This window comes from Podarcis filfolensis (genome assembly GCF_964270895.1).
Source record: "Podarcis filfolensis genome assembly, chromosome: 6".
In the NCBI taxonomy this organism is placed as follows: domain Eukaryota; kingdom Metazoa; phylum Chordata; class Lepidosauria; order Squamata; family Lacertidae; genus Podarcis; species Podarcis filfolensis.
The window spans coordinates 7517184-7534482 of record NC_139609.1 but is presented as its reverse complement, the minus strand read 5'-3'; the positions used below and the strand labels follow the sequence as shown (position 1 = coordinate 7534482).

Genomic DNA, 17299 nt, shown 5'->3' with positions numbered 1-17299 from the left:
ATAAAGTCTGTAAAGAGGGGAGGAGGGAAGAAGAGATATGAGGTGCCATCCTGGTTCACAGTCACCAGTGGAGGCAGGAATAGAATAGAATAGAATTTATTATTTATACCCTGCCAATCTGGCTGGGTTTCGCCAGCCACTCTGGGAGACTTCCAACAGAGTATAAAAATACAGTGGTCTGTTAAACATTAAAAGCTTCCCTAAAGAGGGCTGCCTTCAGATGTCTTCTAAAAGTCTTGTTGTTGTTGTTCTCTTTGACATCTGGTGGGAGGGCGTTCCACAGGGCGGGTGCCATTACCGAGAAGGCCCTCTGCCTGGTTCCCTGTAACTTGACTTCTCGCAGTGAGGGAACCGCCAGAAGGCCCTCGGCACTGGACCTCAGTGTCTGGGCAGAACGATGAACCCTGGGTCTTTCTGGCAGAGCCCACCCATATGCATGGATGTTCATGCCAACCAGCAAAGACATCATCCACAGTCTCAATCCAAAGGAGAAGCAGCAGCAGTTGTCAGTCTTCCCCAGCTCAACTTTCCCTTGCTCTTCATGGCTTCAACTACCGTATTTTTCACCCTATAGGACGCACTTTTTCCCCTCCCAAAAGAAAGGGGAAATGTGTGTGCGTCCTATGGAGCGAATGCAGGCTCCTTGGCTTCAGTGATAGCAACGCAAAGCCTCCGAAGCGCAGAGGGAGCGCTCCCTCCATGCTCCAGAGGCTTTGCGTTGCTTTCGCTGAAGCCTGGAGAGCGAGAGGGGTTGGTGCGCACCGACCCCTCTCGCTCTCCAGGCTTCAGGGATAGCCGCCTGAAGCCTCCGGAGCGCAGCGGGAGCTCCCGCTGCGCTCCGGAGGCTTCGGGTTCCTTTTGCTGAATCCGGGAGAGCAAGACTCTCCTGGCTTCAGCAGAGAGGGAGAGCTGTGCAGCGCCCCTTCAGCGAAGTGGGAGGAGAAATGGAAGGGGCTCCATTTCTCCTGCCGCTTCACTGAAGGGGCGCTGAGCAGAGAGGGGAATATATTTTTTTTCTTGTTCTCCCCCTCTAAAACAAGGTGCGTCCTATGGTCGGGTGCGTCCTATAGAGCGAAAAATACGGTGACATTGTGCACACAAGCTTTGTGAGAGCTGCCCAACTCAGCACCGGTCAGAAGCAAAGGAGAAGGGGGCCCACCCGAGCCCGTTCCCTTCCCATTTTTCTGTTGGTTCGAGGGAAAAAAATATAAACGGAAGAGAATTCCAAGATGCCAAGGTCCTAGTTTGGGGCAAGAACCCCAGCGAGAGAATCCCAGCAGAGACTGAAAATCACAGAATAGGCAGCAAAGCATAGCATGGAAATATAGGCTGCAAAAACATTAAGATATGCCCTTCTAAATGTGTTAGAATAATAGAATCTTGGACTGGAAGGGACCCTGAGGGTCATCTAGTCCAACCCCCTGTAAATGCAGGAATCTCAGCGAAAGCATCCATGGCAGGAACTTTTTCCCCCCATGGAAGGAGAGTCCAGCATCTCTTGTGGGAGTCTGTTCCACTGCCGAACAGCTCTTACTGTCAGAAAGTTTTTATGAATGTTTCGTCATGTAACTCCTTTCATGTAACTTGAAGCCATGGGTTTGAGTCCTACCCTCCAGAGCAGGAGAAAACAAGCATGCTCCGTCCTCCATATGTGACAGCCCTTTAGGTATTTGAAGATGGTAATCACATCTCCTCTCAGTCTCCTCTTTTCCAGGCTAAACATACCCAGCTCCTTCAAGCGCTCCTCATAAGGCTTAATTTCCAGACCCTTGATCATCTTGGTCACCATCCTCTGCACACATTCCAGGTTGTCAACATCTTTCTTAAATTGTGGTGCCCACAATTGGACACAGTATTCCAGGTGTGGTCTGACCAAGGCAGAATAGAGTGGTACTATTACTTCCCTTGATCTGGACACTATACTTCTGTTGAGGTAACCTAGAATAGCATTAGCTTTTTTTGCTGCTGCTGCTACATCACACTGTTGACTCACGTTAAGCTTGTGGTCCACCAAGACCCCTGGATCCTTTTCACATGTACTGCGAATAAGCCAGGTGTTCCCCATCCTATATTTGTGCATCTGGGTCTTCCTGACTAAGGGCAGAACCTTATATTTGTCCCTATTGAAATTCATTTTGTTAGCCTGGGCCCAGTTCTCCAATATGCTACGGTCATTCTGAATTCTGATTCTGTCTCCTGAGGCATTAGCTACACCCCCCCCCCCCGGTTTGGTGTCATCTGCAAATTTGATGAGCACCCCCTCAATTCCGTCATCCAAGTAATTTATAAAGACATTCCAAACTTGTCCCCTTTAAGAGTTCCTTCCAAAGTTTCCCTCTTCCCCTAGCATAGGAAAAGACCACATGTTTGGTATATTTAAAAAAGGGGTTTACTTACAAATTCTCCAAAGGTCAGATTCATGCGCCTTTCCATACATCAGTCAAAAAAGTTGCACAGGCAGTAAAATGTAGCTTAGTGGTAAAAGTTCCTAAACTTTTGGTATAGGAACTTGAGAAAGGCTGGTGAAAGCCATGCTGCTGAGCTGGAGCAACCAGATCAGACTTTCTCACATGCTGAATTCTCAGGTAGACTGGCAGAACAGTTTACTCTATGGTATTAACTCCTTCAAGCATTGATGCAATAACCAACTAACAATGTTGGTTATATGAGGCTGGTAAGCTCACTTTTTCCCACCTCCCACCGAGCATGCACAGTTGTAGTTCCCTCACCCTGAGCAGGAGTGAGGGAGAGGGATTAGGGTTGAGTCAGAGGAAGAACACAATACCATGCCCAGATGGGGATACAATAGACTCAGGGCGCTCAGAAAAAGAAAATATCCAGGAGAGGCAACTCCTATGCAAACCAGAGCATAATGCTGACAAATTAAAATTTAGAGAGAGAAAGAGTGAGAGAATTATGCAAGAGATCTGAGCTTTGTATTTTGAACTAGTTCCGAGCGAATAAAACAAAGCATATGAGGTCCGTCCAAGAACCAAGCCCTCTATCAAGTATCCTTGAAAAGTTGCAGAAGTCCCTGACCTCAACACAAGACATGTGTATGGACAAGAAGATTAATACTCGTATACAAAAAACAAAACAAAAAACCCTTATAAAGTAGGGTTGCAAGCTTTAATTTGTTTAATTGGGAGATTCATTACCTAAACCTTCCGTAGTTAATTGCTGGATGACATATTTAATCTGTTCAAGGTTATGGCCAACCAGCACCCATTTAGACCGGGAGAAGTTTCTTTCGAATACTAAAAATTTAGATTTTTCATAACTAATGGATAAACCATTTTTTATCAGTGGTTGCAAGAACCAATGATCTCTATCTTTAAATCTGAACAAAATGCTTGTTTAACCTGGAGGTAGGCTGTCTGAATTGTGCATTGCTTTGTAACGATTTGTTGGGTCTCTGGACCGTAATAAAGATTGATTGATTGAAATTTAATCAGTAAGTTTTTATAGCGGAGGGTGTGAGTTAAAGGAACTTTTGAGGCTTTCTTAGTTCTGAGTTGTTAATATAATGAAGGCTGAAAAGTATTTTTCAAAATTTATTTCCTTATTATTGCATTTATATCCTGCCCTTCTTCCATTATGGAACCCAAGGTGGTGTATTTGCACTTCATAAGCAGTGACCATCTGGGCACTTATCAGAGACCTGCCTGGCTCCAGCAAGATAGTAGACTCATGCCTTCAGACCATTCTCTGGTAGACGATTCATTCTATCAATAACTGGGATCCAAATAACTACTTTAGGTGGATGCATTAGCTTGGGGATATCCAGTAAGATACATGTTTTTTAATCAAACATAACATTATTATCAAGGACTTAATCTCAAAAACTCAGTATGCATTAAATACAGTAGATCTTTTTTTAAAAAAAAAGAAATTAAAATCTTGAAGGAAAACTCAGCATTACTGAGGAGTTTAAAAAGTAGAAGAATTAGAACTTCATATTCTCTTGAAGGAAGATGTATAGAACCGATAGGAAAACAGCCAACCTCTTGGCACACATCACTCAGAGCTTTTCTCCTGTAAGCAGAAGACTTCTTCTGTACGATGCCACAAGGCATCTTGGGAAGGCTGCTCTGTTTCAAAGGTGGCTCACCAGGTGGGGTGGAGGGCGTCCATTGCAGAAGCTCTCGCCCGAAGCTCCCTTGGGCATGCCCACACATACCGTATTTTTCGCTCCATAAGACACACTTTTTTCCTCCTAAAAAGTAAGGGGAAATGTCTGTGCGTCTGATGGGGCGAATGTGTGGTCGATCGCTGGCTCCCTTTCCGGCTCCGCTCCCTTTCCCAGGCCTCCATTGTTGAGTGTTCTGCAGACGGAGGCTGTTTGTTTCCCCAACGACATGTGACTGGCTGATTAGATTATCTGTCTGGAAACTGTAGAAACGGCTCCCTTTCCGTTCCCAAAGAAGCTGCAGAACTGTGAGTTGAACCCCATAAAAACAGGATTTTTTCCCTTTGCAAAGTAAGCTCAACAACTTTCAGCTGATCCTCAAAAAAATGGGGCTTTTCCCTTTGCAAAAGAAGCTGCACAACTGAGCTGATCTCAGGGTTTCCCCCCTTTCCTCCTCTAAAAACTAGGTGCTTCTTATGGGCAGGTGCGTCTTATGGAGCGAAAAATACGGCACTTCCCGCAGTATCTTGAAAAAGGCATGCACGGTGATTCTTAGGAAATGGGCTATATATATTTAAATGCATTCGACCAATTGGGTGAAAAGGCAGCCAGGGCCGTCTTAAGCATATTCGGCGCCGTGGTGCAAAGATCCCTCCGGCGCCCCACCCCTTTCCCAGAGTTGACCTTTTTTTAGGGCTGGAGGAGGCAGGCAGCGGCTGGAGGGCAGCTTCTCCAGCGGGGAAGAGGTGGAGGCTGGATGCGGCACCTCCTGGCTCAGCTGACCGCTTTGTGCCACGCTGGCCATGGCAGGCAGCACACCGAGCGAGCGGGCCTGCGCCGAGCGAGCGAGGGCGTGTGCGCCGCTCTCGCCAAGCGTCAGCTCGGTTTTTCCCCTTTTAGCCTTCTGGCGCCCTGCAGAATTCGGTGCCTGCAGGCTAAAAGGGAAAAAACCGAGCCGGCGCTCCGTGGGAGTGGCACACTCACTCTCACGTGCTCATTCGGTGTTCCCCGGACTCTCGCCTGGCGCCCTCCAGAACTTGGTGCCCTAGTACCACACTCCACTAGCCTCAGTGGGTAAGACGGGCCTGAAGGCGGGTAATTTGCAGTACAATTTTATTTGTATCCAGGCCTGTGGCCACCTAAACATCCCATTGCCCTTTGAATGAGTTTGTGGGAGGTGGGTTATTTGTTTGTTTTTTGTTTTACTATGTGTTTTGTGATCTTGTTTTGTGTTTTTATGCTGTGAACCGCCCTCCGATCTTCAGATGAAGGGTGACATACAAATTTTTAATAATAATAATAATAAGAGCTATTCAGTGCCGAGCTGGATTTAGGTTTGACGAGGCCCTAAGCTACTGAAGGTCATGCGGCCCTTTATTTGTCCAGCTGTTCTTTGTCAACAACAAATTGCCACCGTTTTTGTGTGTTGAATATATGCTATATGGTAATTGATGGACCTAATAGGTATCTAAAGCCATTTGCACATAACGAAATATGTATTTTATCAAAGTAATTGTTGAACTGAAATAGTAGGTAAGTAGGTGCAGGATTGCAGCCTTAATCAATTAAGGATCACCTAAGAATAGTTATGAAAATGTTCATACTGAGCAAGCACAGTGGGAAGCCAATAACCATGCGGCCTATGCATGTGTCGCCATTTTTGCATTATTATTTGCCAGGGTCTTTTGTTCTAGCACTTCCCTCCAGATACCCTTCCCAGCCACTCGGGGGCTGCTTCTCTACAAGCTGCTCCTCCCTAGGCAGAAGAATGCTTAAAATGATCCCGACCCCGTGGGCAGGGCCCCGTCAGAATGGCACTTTACCCTGGAATCAGCGCCATGCCAGGAGGGAACTGGCTTTTATCGAGAGATTATTAACATTAAACTGCAGCAATACGCTCTCCCGGCGTTTTCAGTGTACTTTTAAGATTGCATTCCTGAGTGGTAACAGCTAGTTTCAGATCTAGCACTGTACAATGTATAATTAGAATTATAATTAATGCTATTTCCCCCCCCCCCATTGTGCATTACACTTATCAGTGCCTGGTGTCACCCGCTGCTTTTACTGCTCAAGTGACCTCGGCTTGCAAGGTTCATCTGTAACTTTTCCCCAGTTTTCTTCCTCCCTCCACATTCACATTTGGCATCCTTTCCAGCATTCATCACGGCAATTCTCACCTCCAGGTGATCCTAAATAGAACAGGCCTCTCTACATATCTGTGGGGCACTTTTCTGTTTCACCACCTGTCCAGTGGTAAAAAAAAAAACCCTTTACCTTACACACAACTTGCTTTCTGGATGGCAACCAGGTCCTAACTCTCCTTTCCTGCCTTCTCCCAGAACTAATTTTTCTGTAAGAAGATTTGTTGGCCAAAGACTTTCTTCTCTAGGCACAATCATTAGGGAATTCTTCTACACATGGGTGGGGAGAAGGTAGATTGGGATCTACAGTGGTACCTCGGGTTACAGACGCTTCAGGTTACAGACTTGGCTAACCCAGAAATAGTACCTCGGGTTAAGAACTTTGCTTCAGGATGAGAACAGAAATCGCTCGGAGGCAGCAGCGGGAGGCCCCATTTGCTAAAGTTGGGCTTCAGGTTAAGAATAGTTTCAGGTTAAGAACGGACCTCCAGAACGAATTAAGTTCTTAACACCACTGTACTGGAAGATCTCTAGGTCCTTTGAAATACAACACACAACCGCTGTGGTTATGAGCTATCCGCACCTCAGCCTTAAACTGGGGTAGTTACATAATACAGCGAGACAGCCCCAGCGATATTTTTAGCCTGGCTTATAATGTCTCTTGATTGAAGTTGGTTGCAGCTTCGATTGGAGAGCCTGCTATATTGATTGGTCTCAGAGGAAAGTGCAAATTTCTGCTTAGCCTCCTCTCCAGATCACACTGTGACCTGGATATGTTTTATATTATGGTTTATTTATATACTGCTTTTTGGCCCAGAGGTACCCAAAGCGGTGAACATAATACTGATTGTAATGGTTCTAGGGGTTGCTCGTGCGTAAGTTGCCGCCACTCCTGGCTAGGTTACCTGGTTGAACCCTTTCTGTCTGGACAGCCCTTCACTTCATGGCTGTTTCAGTCGCTGGCAGAATCCGTCAGTGGGTGTTTCTTGAACTTCTTCCAGCAAAGTTCTTTGACGCCAAGTCTCCGCCTACTCTCCCTGCGCAGGGAGGGTGTGGGCAGCGGAGCACCCGTGCTCTCTCCGCTGGTCTCCGGTGAAGAGTCCTGGAGCCCCCTCGCCGATTCCCCCATCTGCCCCCCTTCTCCACTGGTGCTACGCTGATTTCCTTCCCCAGCAGATGGGCTGCCTCTCTGCCTGCTGGGACCCTCTCCAGCATCCCTCTGGAGCCTTCCCTCCGCCTCTGGCTCCAATGGCAGTTCCCTGACACTGATGCAAAAGGAAAATACTACAGAAGCACAATTGAATAAAACCAATCAAAGCAGTAGCCATCCACTCAATGCTGAACAGAGCAGATAAAAAGAGGTGAACCATTCTTTGGCAAGATGCCTAAGACAGGTGGGGCATCTATTCCCTGCCCTATGCAAAAATGCATGAGAACTCCTGCAAATCTGCCCTGCTCTCCGGAAAAGTCCCTTTGGATTTAAAGGCACACAACTTTTAAGTGCCAGTGGGTTTTGCTGATATTGTAATTAATCCCTACTAATAATAATACTTTATGGGATGCGGGTGGTGCTGTGGGTTAAACCACAGAGCCTAGGACTTGCCGATCACAAGGTCGGCGGTTCGAATCCCTGCAATGGGGTGAGCTCCCGTTGCTCGGTCCCAGCTCCTGCTAACCTAGCAGTCCGAAAGCACCTCAAAGTGCAAGTAGATCAATAGATACCACTCCGGCGGGAAGCTAAACGACGTTTCCGTGCACTGCTCTGGTTTGCCAGAAGCAGCTTAGTCATGCTGGCCACATGACCCGGAAGCTGTACGCCGGCTCCCTCGGCCAATAAAGCCAGATGAGCGCCGCAACCCCAGAGTCAGTCACGACTGGACCTAATGGTCAGGGGTCCCTTTACCTTTTTAATAATACTTTATTATTTATACCCTGCCCATCCGGCTGGGTTTCCCTAGCCACTCTGGCCGGCTTCCAACCGAATATTAAAAACAATACAGCGTCAGACATTAAAAACTTCCCTAAACAGGACTGTCTTCAGATGTCTTTTAAAGATAAGATAGCTGCTTATTTTCTTCACATCTGAAGGGAGGGCGATCCACAGGGCGGGCGCCACTACCAAGAAGGCCCTCTGCCTGGTTCCCTGTAACCTCACTTCTCGCAGTGAGGGAACCGCCAAAAGGCCCTTGGAGCTGGACCTCAGTGTCCGGGCTGGATGATGCAGGTGCAGACGCTCCTTCAGGTTTACAGGACTGAGGCCGTTTAGGACTTTAAAGGTCAGCACCAACACTTTGAATTGTGCCCGGAAACGTACTGGGAGCCAGTGATAGCGCTTATCTCTTTATAAGCTCCAGGACAACCCAGTTTTTCAAGGATCCCTTCATCCACCTTCTCTGCTGCCTGTTGTGGGATGAAACAAGGGGGCAGCCCTAAACACCCATTTTAACAGACTAGTTCTTCTGGCTGCAGCAGTCATAAGGGAAAGATGGACATTGAGGCAGGAGGAGCTTCTGTCATTGTGAGTTTTCTAAAGAAACAGGCAACACCTCTGGGAAAGAAGCCAGCAAACTTCAGTCACACGCATAGAATAAAAAACAAACAAAAGTGTATTCAGATATGGAAACAGCTTTTCAGGAGTGCTCCTGTGTCTTTAAATTATAAAATGAGAAGCAACTATTACGAATTTCCAGTGAATTTCCAGTGCAGCTTTTGTGGAAAAATTGCCTTATTGTCTAGCTTGACTCACAATGTTTCTCCAAATACTTAACCTAAAAAGGGCCTCCCTGCAATTTCATCTCTATTCTTTATAGCAACGGAGAACAAAAACGTTCTGTCTTCTTAATGGCGGCTTTTAAACAACATCGGAAGATGAGCTAGAGGCTCAAAACCCAGCTCAGGTATCGGGAAGAGTGGGAAGAAGAGCAAGGTGTCATCTTTGCTCTAGATTTTGCGGAGTTCAAGACTGCTGGGGCCAGGAAGGTCTCCTCCCCTGAGTTTCAGCTCACAGAGCTACTCTGGCTTACAACTTCTAGTCGCCTCTGTTCCGTTCACAAAAGGGAGCGAGATAAAAGAGAAAATAATTGCCTTCCATTTGTTTTGGACGTGTGCTGGTTTCTGTGTACGGAAATAGAGCGGGAATGACTGGCTGTGGTGTTAAATCCAATTGCCGTCTCACCCACTGCAACAAACCAATAATTTGAAAGCAACGCATAAAACAACTGACAATTTGCTGTCCATTAACAGTACCCAAACTCTGTGGCCTGAAGCAGACACATAATGAAGGCCTAACCAAATGCTATAGCAAAGGCGGGGAACCTGTGGCTCACCAGCAAGCAGGGTCTAATCTAATGGCCAGGGATGGGGAGCACTGTCATTCAGACCATCTGCAGGGCCAAAGGTTCCCCAACCCTGTGCTACACAACAGGACCAATATTGGATCTCTCTGTATCAGGTCCTTCAACTGTCCCTATTTTCCAGGGATGTCCCTTGATTTAGAGAAGCCATCCCGGTTTCTGATTTCATCCCCAAATTTCCCACTTTTCCTTAGGATGTCCCTATTTTCATTGGAGAAATGTTGGGGGGCATTGAGTTATGTGACCCCTGAGCCCCCTGAAGGAACTCCTGTATAGGGAAGGCTTTTTTTTAAAAAAGTATTTAATGTTTTATTATGTTTTAATGTACCGTATTTTTCGCTCCACAAGACACACTTTTTTCTTCCTAAAAAGTAAGGGGGAATGTCTGTGCGTCTTATGGAGCGAATGCACTGGACGGCAGAAGGGATCACTTGGCGGCTGCTGCAGTCACGAGCTGAGGGATGCCTCTGCAGCCGGAGCCATGGCTCCCGTCCACCCCTCCTCCCGCCTCGCTGCAAAGCCAGCAAAGCACCTGTCCCGGTGTCTCCTCCTCCTCTTCTTGCTCCAGTGTCGCCGCGCTTTACAGCGAGGCGGGAGGAGGGATGGGGAAGCAAAGTGAGAGCTGTGCAAAGCGGGACAGAAGCCATGCAAGCGGCTCTCGCTTTGCTTGCTTTAAAGCAAGAAAAGCGAGAGCCGCTTACATGCTCTGCGCAGAATGTTTTTTTTCTTGTTTTCCTCCTCTAAAAACTAGGTGCGTCTTTTGGTCAGGTGCGTCTTACGGAGTGAAAAATACGGTATTTTGTTTTTTATTGGGTTTTATAAACAAGAATAATGTTATACAAATAAGTACACCAAGGTTTCTCTTGTCATTTGTGTATCACAAAAAAACAGCATAATAAATTTGGGAAAATATCTACAACATGTTTCATTGTTGGTGGCCAATGTGTAAGTTCTTGGTTCATGAATTGGTTTAAACTAGGGCTTGTCAACCTGGTCCCTATTGCCCGCTAGTGGGCGTTTCAGGATTCTAGGTGGGCGGTAGGGGGTTCTATGGCACAAGCTGAATCCTCCTTCCATCGAGCACTGGTGGGCGGTAAGAAAATTTTACCATCAAGAAAGATGCATTAGTGGGCAGTAGGTATAAAAAGGTTGACTACCCCTGGTTTAAACAATTAGGAAGAAAAAAGGGGGGAAGAGGGGGAGGGGGAATGGTGAGTGGGGTGGGGAGTGAGGTGGCCTTGCTTCTATCCTTCTACTTACTGTATGTGTGGGGTTTTATGTCAGCTTTACTTGTATGGGTTCTCTTACTATTCAGTTGTTGTATTTCCTTGGTGGTGAGAGGGGTTGGGGGTGGCCTAGGGGGTGGGTGGTTTTCTTTGGTTGGCTGTAGTGAGATTTGTTTTTGTGTGTGAGTGAGCTGTGTTTGGATCAGGTTAGCCAGATTGATTCATATGCTGTCGGTGGATTCTTGTTGTCTTGTTGGGCTGTGTATGTGATAAAGGGTAATCATACCAGGATGAAGGTGTCTTCTTCTATTTGTCCCCATGTCAGTTTCAGTTTATTGGTCAGTTTTTCTAGTAAGGCTGTTTCTCATACTATTTGATGCCATTGGTCCATGCTTACTCCTGACAGGTCTCTCCAGTGTCTGGCTATGATGCTTCTGGCTGCTGAGAGTAGGTAGGTTATGAGCTCTTTATGATGTGAGTGGGCATTATTATCTTGGAAGATGTTTAGTAGGGCCAGTTCTGGGGTGACTTCTAATACTTGTTCAGTTATTTTGCATATTTTTTGTATGATTGCTGTCCAGAAGAGTTGGATTTTGGGACATTCCCACCATATGAGGAAGTATGTGCCTGTTTTTATGTATGTTGGAAGCTACCCAGAGTGGCTGGGGCAACCCAGCAAGATGTGTGGGGTATAAATAGTAAAATTATCATTATGGAACGGGACATCCCTATTTTCACTGGAGAAATGTCACAGGGTATGCCATACTGTTGACAAAAAAACACTGTTAATTTTCAGAACTTTGGCTCTAAAATTACTAACCAGGTGGGCAAAAGCTGTCATATTATATGCAAACACAATAACTACTCCCAATAATTACAAGAATAAGTTTTCTTCTATAAAGGCCAAAGTGCCGTTCTTGAAAGGAGCCCATCAACCAGTCTACCTTCAAGCTGATCCTTTTATCCAATGGTCATGCTAGTAAATAATGATTCAAAGATCCTTTTGCATCTGCAGCACAGACACAAAGTCATTCCTCATCTGGTTCTTCCTTTCCCAAGCAGGTTTGAGACTAATAGCTACCCGCATATCTCAGTATGGTGGCTTTGAAAATTCTGGGTATGAAGGTTTGTGAAAAATTGCAGGAGTTGGACATTTAAAAATCTTTTACAAGGACTACTTGAAGTAAGATGCTGTTACAAGGCTGATATTGGCTGAACAATTCTCGAGTGTTAATGACCGCTCCCCGCTTAAAACGGGGGGTGCCCTTTGCGTGGACGCGCGCAGCCCCTGGATCTGGAGCGGCTCCATCAGCATAGGCTTGGCTTTGCCTTCCCTCAGGTGGGATACCTGGAGGTCTCCACCTACCTCAGTCAGTTGTCCAATCTCACCCGGGGGAAGCGTTGCCAAGGAGACCAGGCCAGGTAGGGGAGGGATTACCTGCCCACACAATAGAGGGAGGATCTTACCTGGGAATCCTCACTTGGCTCCAGAGCTTCTAACACCCTACCCACCCTCAGTTAATGTCTTATTTTGCAGGTTAACTTTCCTTCACAGGTATGCGGGCGCTGCTACGTTAAGGTCGCTGTTAAAGGGCCAGAAAGGAATTTCCCTGCATTGGCAGGTTTCGCCTTTCCCATAGCAAAACGTCACAACTTTGGCGGTATCAGGCCTTGGGCGGAATCCTTTAGTCCATCTTCCTCTTTGCGGCGGCGATACCAGGGTTCCCCGTTAAAGGGGTTTCTGAAGGGAGGCTTTGACCATACGCCGAAAGGTCGTCATTGCTCTCCCCTGCGGCGGCGGCGTAACGGGGGCGGCTATCTCTGCTTGAACATATGTTCTCCAGAGCCGGCCCATCCCCCCCACACACACTGGATAACCCTGATGCTCCCTAGGTCCCCGGCTGGGGACTGGGGAGGGAGAACGCCCAATGCCTGAGCCAAGGTCTACCCACATTTGAAATTTAATAAAGTTGTGGCCAATTTAATCCCATAGCACGTTGCCTTGAGTCGTTATTCCACATGACGGGGGGGGGGGACCGCTCGGGATCTGGGGACTCCGCCTGTCCACGCAATGGAAGTGTGGGTTTTGTTTTGTTTTTGGCACAGAAAGCTTCATATTTCATATGTGGTCCCCAGAAAGCATGAATCGGAATCAGAGCCTGCCCTATAATGAGTTCTCTGAATGAGTCTGAAGGGCAGTTACAAAGCACTTTCTGATAGCCCTGACTGCATAAAGCACTTTTCTCGAATGAAAAACGAGTCTATATGAATGGATAGCAACATAACAGACATAAGCAAACCAGGTTCTTCCATTCAAGTCATGTTTCCCTCACTCCGTATTCCCCCAAAGAGAAACAAAAAGTATAGTTACCCCAAAGCATTCCTGTAAGGGCCAGGATGTACAGTCAAAAGCCAGATCGATAGACAGATGGAAAGAAAACAGAAAAGATCAGGAAATGGGCCATCGCCAGAGAGCAAAGGAACAAGGAGGAGACTGTTGGAAGAAGATTTGCATCTGAGAAGAGGAAAAATCCCATCTCCCAGCCTTGCTATCCTGACATTCCACTCCTTCTGCCATCCCAGAACCCTCCCTTTCCCCCCCTTGCCTTGATTCCATTTGCCAACATTATTTTCCCTCCCTAGAATTAAGAGCACAGCTAAAAATGTGAAGAGTGAACACATCAAACATACACTTGCAAACACATGTATCATACAGTTAGACTTATAAGGGGTGGCTGGCTGCAGCTCCCTGATCTTCAGAACAGCTGCCTGGCAGCTAATTAGTAAAAACACAAAACACTAATCATGAGCCCTAAGGGATAGATATGCAATGGCGCTTTGTATGTTTCCAGATGGAGGATGATTTTGGGCAAGCTGATGCAACCGGAATACAAGGAAGCCCAGTAGTAAGTGATCAACCAGTGGTTCAGACTGCAGGCACTGGCAGCGTGGACCAAACATAGCATTGCTCATAATAGACAGAAAAGGGACTGCGGGGTGAGGAGGAGAATTTGGAGAAGGAGAATGTGGGCTAAGGGCTTCAGCACTGCTGCTTTGCTCCAAATTGCCCTTTCCTGAAACAGCTATTCTTTACAAACCAAACCAAGGCAACCCAAGACCCTAGTGTTTTGTTACATATACAGTGTAATGAAGATATGTGTCCTCAGTACAGACCCAAACTAGTTTGTTTTCAACCAAGTTATCCAAACTGCTGTGTTTCTAGAGGGGCAGGTAGGGATCCTAACGCAGGACTCAGAGCTCTCAGAAAGCTCCGTTCCTTCAGGGTTCTTCCTTAGCTCAGTTGGTGGAGCAGAGACACTTAATCTCAGGGTTGTGGGTATGAGTTCCACGCTGGGCAAAAGGATGACAGGGGACTAGATAACCCCCGTGGTCGCTTCTGACTCTACGATTCTATGTAACATGTAGTTTTAAGTTTGCCGTGTACACGTGCCCCGAGAAAAAGAACCGGCTGAATAAATAAAAAAGTACTTGTAGGGTTTCCAGGATGAAGTCTTACCTGCTTGGCCAATGAAGCCAAAATCATAAACATGTTGATATTGAATCAATGGAATATATTTCCAAATTTGAAAGTGCAATATATATGTCAATTGGGCACTCTTAGAAGGGATAGCTTTCTTGTGTTGTAGGGTGAATGCCAAGCTGATTCATGAGTTGGGTTGGGTAGGGGATGGAAAGATAGATGGATGGATGGGTAGATGCCTGAGAGAATGGAAAGGGGTGAGGGATGTTAGAATTCCTGCTCCATGATTGCAGTCATGGGATTGTGTGAACATGGGGCCCAGCTTATGTATGTCTGGCTGTTCATTTCTTTATTCCTACTGCACATGTTCTAGGGGCAAAACCACAACAATCTGGGGGCGGCAGCCTGGGGCAGCCCTTCACTTTCCAGATTGCATTTTGTGTGTGTCATTTCCTCCCCTCCAGCCTTCGTGCAATGTCCTTGCGTCATTGCAAACACCCCCCTGTCTCACAAATAAATCTCAAGCAGGTGACAGAGGCAAAGGCATTCACTGGATTGACAGAGCATAGATACCAACCTGGGGAGTGTCTGAGCCAGAGTTTCACTGGCAGCACAGCCCTGGACTGCGCGAGAGCTATTGGAAAGGTGACAGTCTGAACGCTAACAGGGAAAGCTCTAGAAGTGCAGGCACTTACGCCAAGGCAAAGGCCATCAGGGCTCCGACCACCACAATGAAGTCCAGGATGTTCCAGAGATCTCGGAAATAGGAACCGTCTTGCAGGATTAATCCCTGATCTATCATCTGCGGAAAAGGTAGAAGCAACTTAGTCATAAAGCCATTGGAATGGGAAAGTGCCACTTTTGTAAACCAAATGTTTTTTGTAAACACGAAAGCATCTGATCAGTAAAATGGAAGATGGTTGTATTGTTTTTCTAAGTGAGGTCTTCACTAAAGTAAACTCCCAGGAATTTAAAGGAAGAGACTCTCTCCACACAACCCGCCCCCGATATACAATGGGGCTAGTTCCCCTCTCTTCCTCCGAAAGTCCAACACCACCTCCTTTGTCTTGCTAATATTTAGGTGCAAGTTATTCTCTAGGCACCATGTAGATACTTTTTGAACCTCCCCCCTGTACGCTGATTCATCTCCACCTCTAATTAGACCCATTATGGCAGTATCATCTGCAAACTTAATAACTGCAGTAGATGGATCAGATGAAATACGGTCATATGTATACAATGAGTACAGGTAGGGACTCAGCACACATCCCTGTGGGTTGCCAGCGCTGAGCTTCAGGGAGGTAGATGTAACAGGCCCAATCCTCACTGTTTGTGTCCGATCCCTCAGAAAGCTAGTGATATAGTCACTAGCTTCTGTGACCTTATTTTTAAAAAGGACTGTATGAATTTATGGGAGGAACATTTCTCAACAGCTATCAGACGTAATAGCTAAACGGAATCTCTCCTGTTCAGAGGCAGCATGGCTCAGAACACCACTCGCTGATTGGCAAAGGGAACGGGAGATGTTATGTACTGAGTTGAATAGGATCCAAAATGCAGCAGTCTGATTGGTCCTAGAACAATAGGATTCAGAATGCAGCCATCTGATTGGTCCTAGAACAATGCAGCAGTATGATTGGTCCACAGGAGCCACCCAATCCAGCTCCAGGTGGAAGTGAATCCACAACCTGATTGGCCTACAGGAGAATCCCGGAATTAGCCAATCACGTGGGGCCCATTGTGTAAATAATGTATATAAAGCAGACATCCTGGGGGAACTTCCATTCCTCCTCACCACTATGAGCTGAATAAAGAGCATGAAATCCACTCTCGATTCAGAGTGTATTTCAGGAGACTTGCTTGCAAGTTTCCCTTTAAGCAATCAGCTGGTCAGTTTTTCAATGCAGAGGGGCCTTGAGTTTTCTTCCCCAGGCCCGTCAAGCCATACAAAATACACCTTTCGATGGTGTGCCCAGGGAAAAGGGCCTGCTTCATCACAGGGCCCTGATTTAGATAAGCCTCGGCCCCGCTAGGAGCTTATGAAAACCAGAATGCCAATTTAGCTTCCCAACTGCCAATCTGGTGCCTAATTTTAGAAGCTCTGCTCTGTGGGAGTGACATTTGCAACATGACAGAGATGAGCAAAAGGTTCTGCTTTAAGGAGAGAGAGAGAGGGGGGGAGGGGGGGCGTATTCAGTTTTCTCTTTCTCGAGAAACCATTTCACATTCTGTTCCACTGAGGCCAACGCTCATCACCCACAAAGAGGAAGTCACAGAACTTGTCGCTGTAAACTGAGATCGCACCAACGACTCACACCCACGGCTTCTCTTGCCATGCCTAATTTTGGCAGACTCAGCAAGTGCAGAGAAAGTGAGATTATTCTTGGATTTATTTGGTGTGGGGGTTTCTTTTTACTAGAAAACTCATCAGTTTTGCCCCTTCCGCTTCCTTCCCCATTCCCCCACCAGCTTGTAGAGGAATTTCAGAAACTGGACTCCAGCATATCAAAGAATTAGAAGAAAAGACTTAGAGAGAGAGAGAGAGAGAGAGAGAGAGAGAGAGAGAGTTTGCATGTGGGCACAAATAGTTTGAAAGGTGACGCAGCAGCAGAAGTTCTTGGGTCTCCCTAATAATGTGGCGTCAGGCCCAGCCCACTCCTTGGCATTCCTCCCTCCTGTTATAAGAATTTTAAGGTCTCAAATGTAGTATAAATATTCATAAATGCACACATATCTAAATATAGAAACCATATGTCTGAAATAGTATAGGAGAGCAATCCTGAAGCCATTTTGACTCCCCCCAATGACCTCAAATATTCCTCTGCAGTAAGGGAGGCAAATGGGAAAGGCCTTCCCATTGTCTTTTTGCTTCCAAATCCTGTCTTAAGGGCGTATTTGTGCATGAATAGGGTGAGCCTGTGACCTGGATTCAGGAACTAAAGTATGAACCATCACCAAAGAATGGCCAG

At 46.5% G+C, this 17299-nt stretch overlaps 1 protein-coding gene across 3 annotated transcripts in view; it reads right to left on the bottom strand.

The window, feature by feature from the left end:
- The window catches only part of CACNA1E (calcium voltage-gated channel subunit alpha1 E), a 494249-nt gene that overhangs the window by 72090 nt on the left and 404860 nt on the right, over positions 1–17299 (bottom strand). For all 3 annotated transcript variants that reach the window (XM_083621522.1, XM_083621521.1, XM_083621523.1), the window contains one exon: positions 15026–15132. In XM_083621522.1, coding sequence (XP_083477648.1) covers positions 15026–15132 — 107 coding nt within the window. The remainder of the gene's footprint in view (positions 1–15025; positions 15133–17299) is intronic.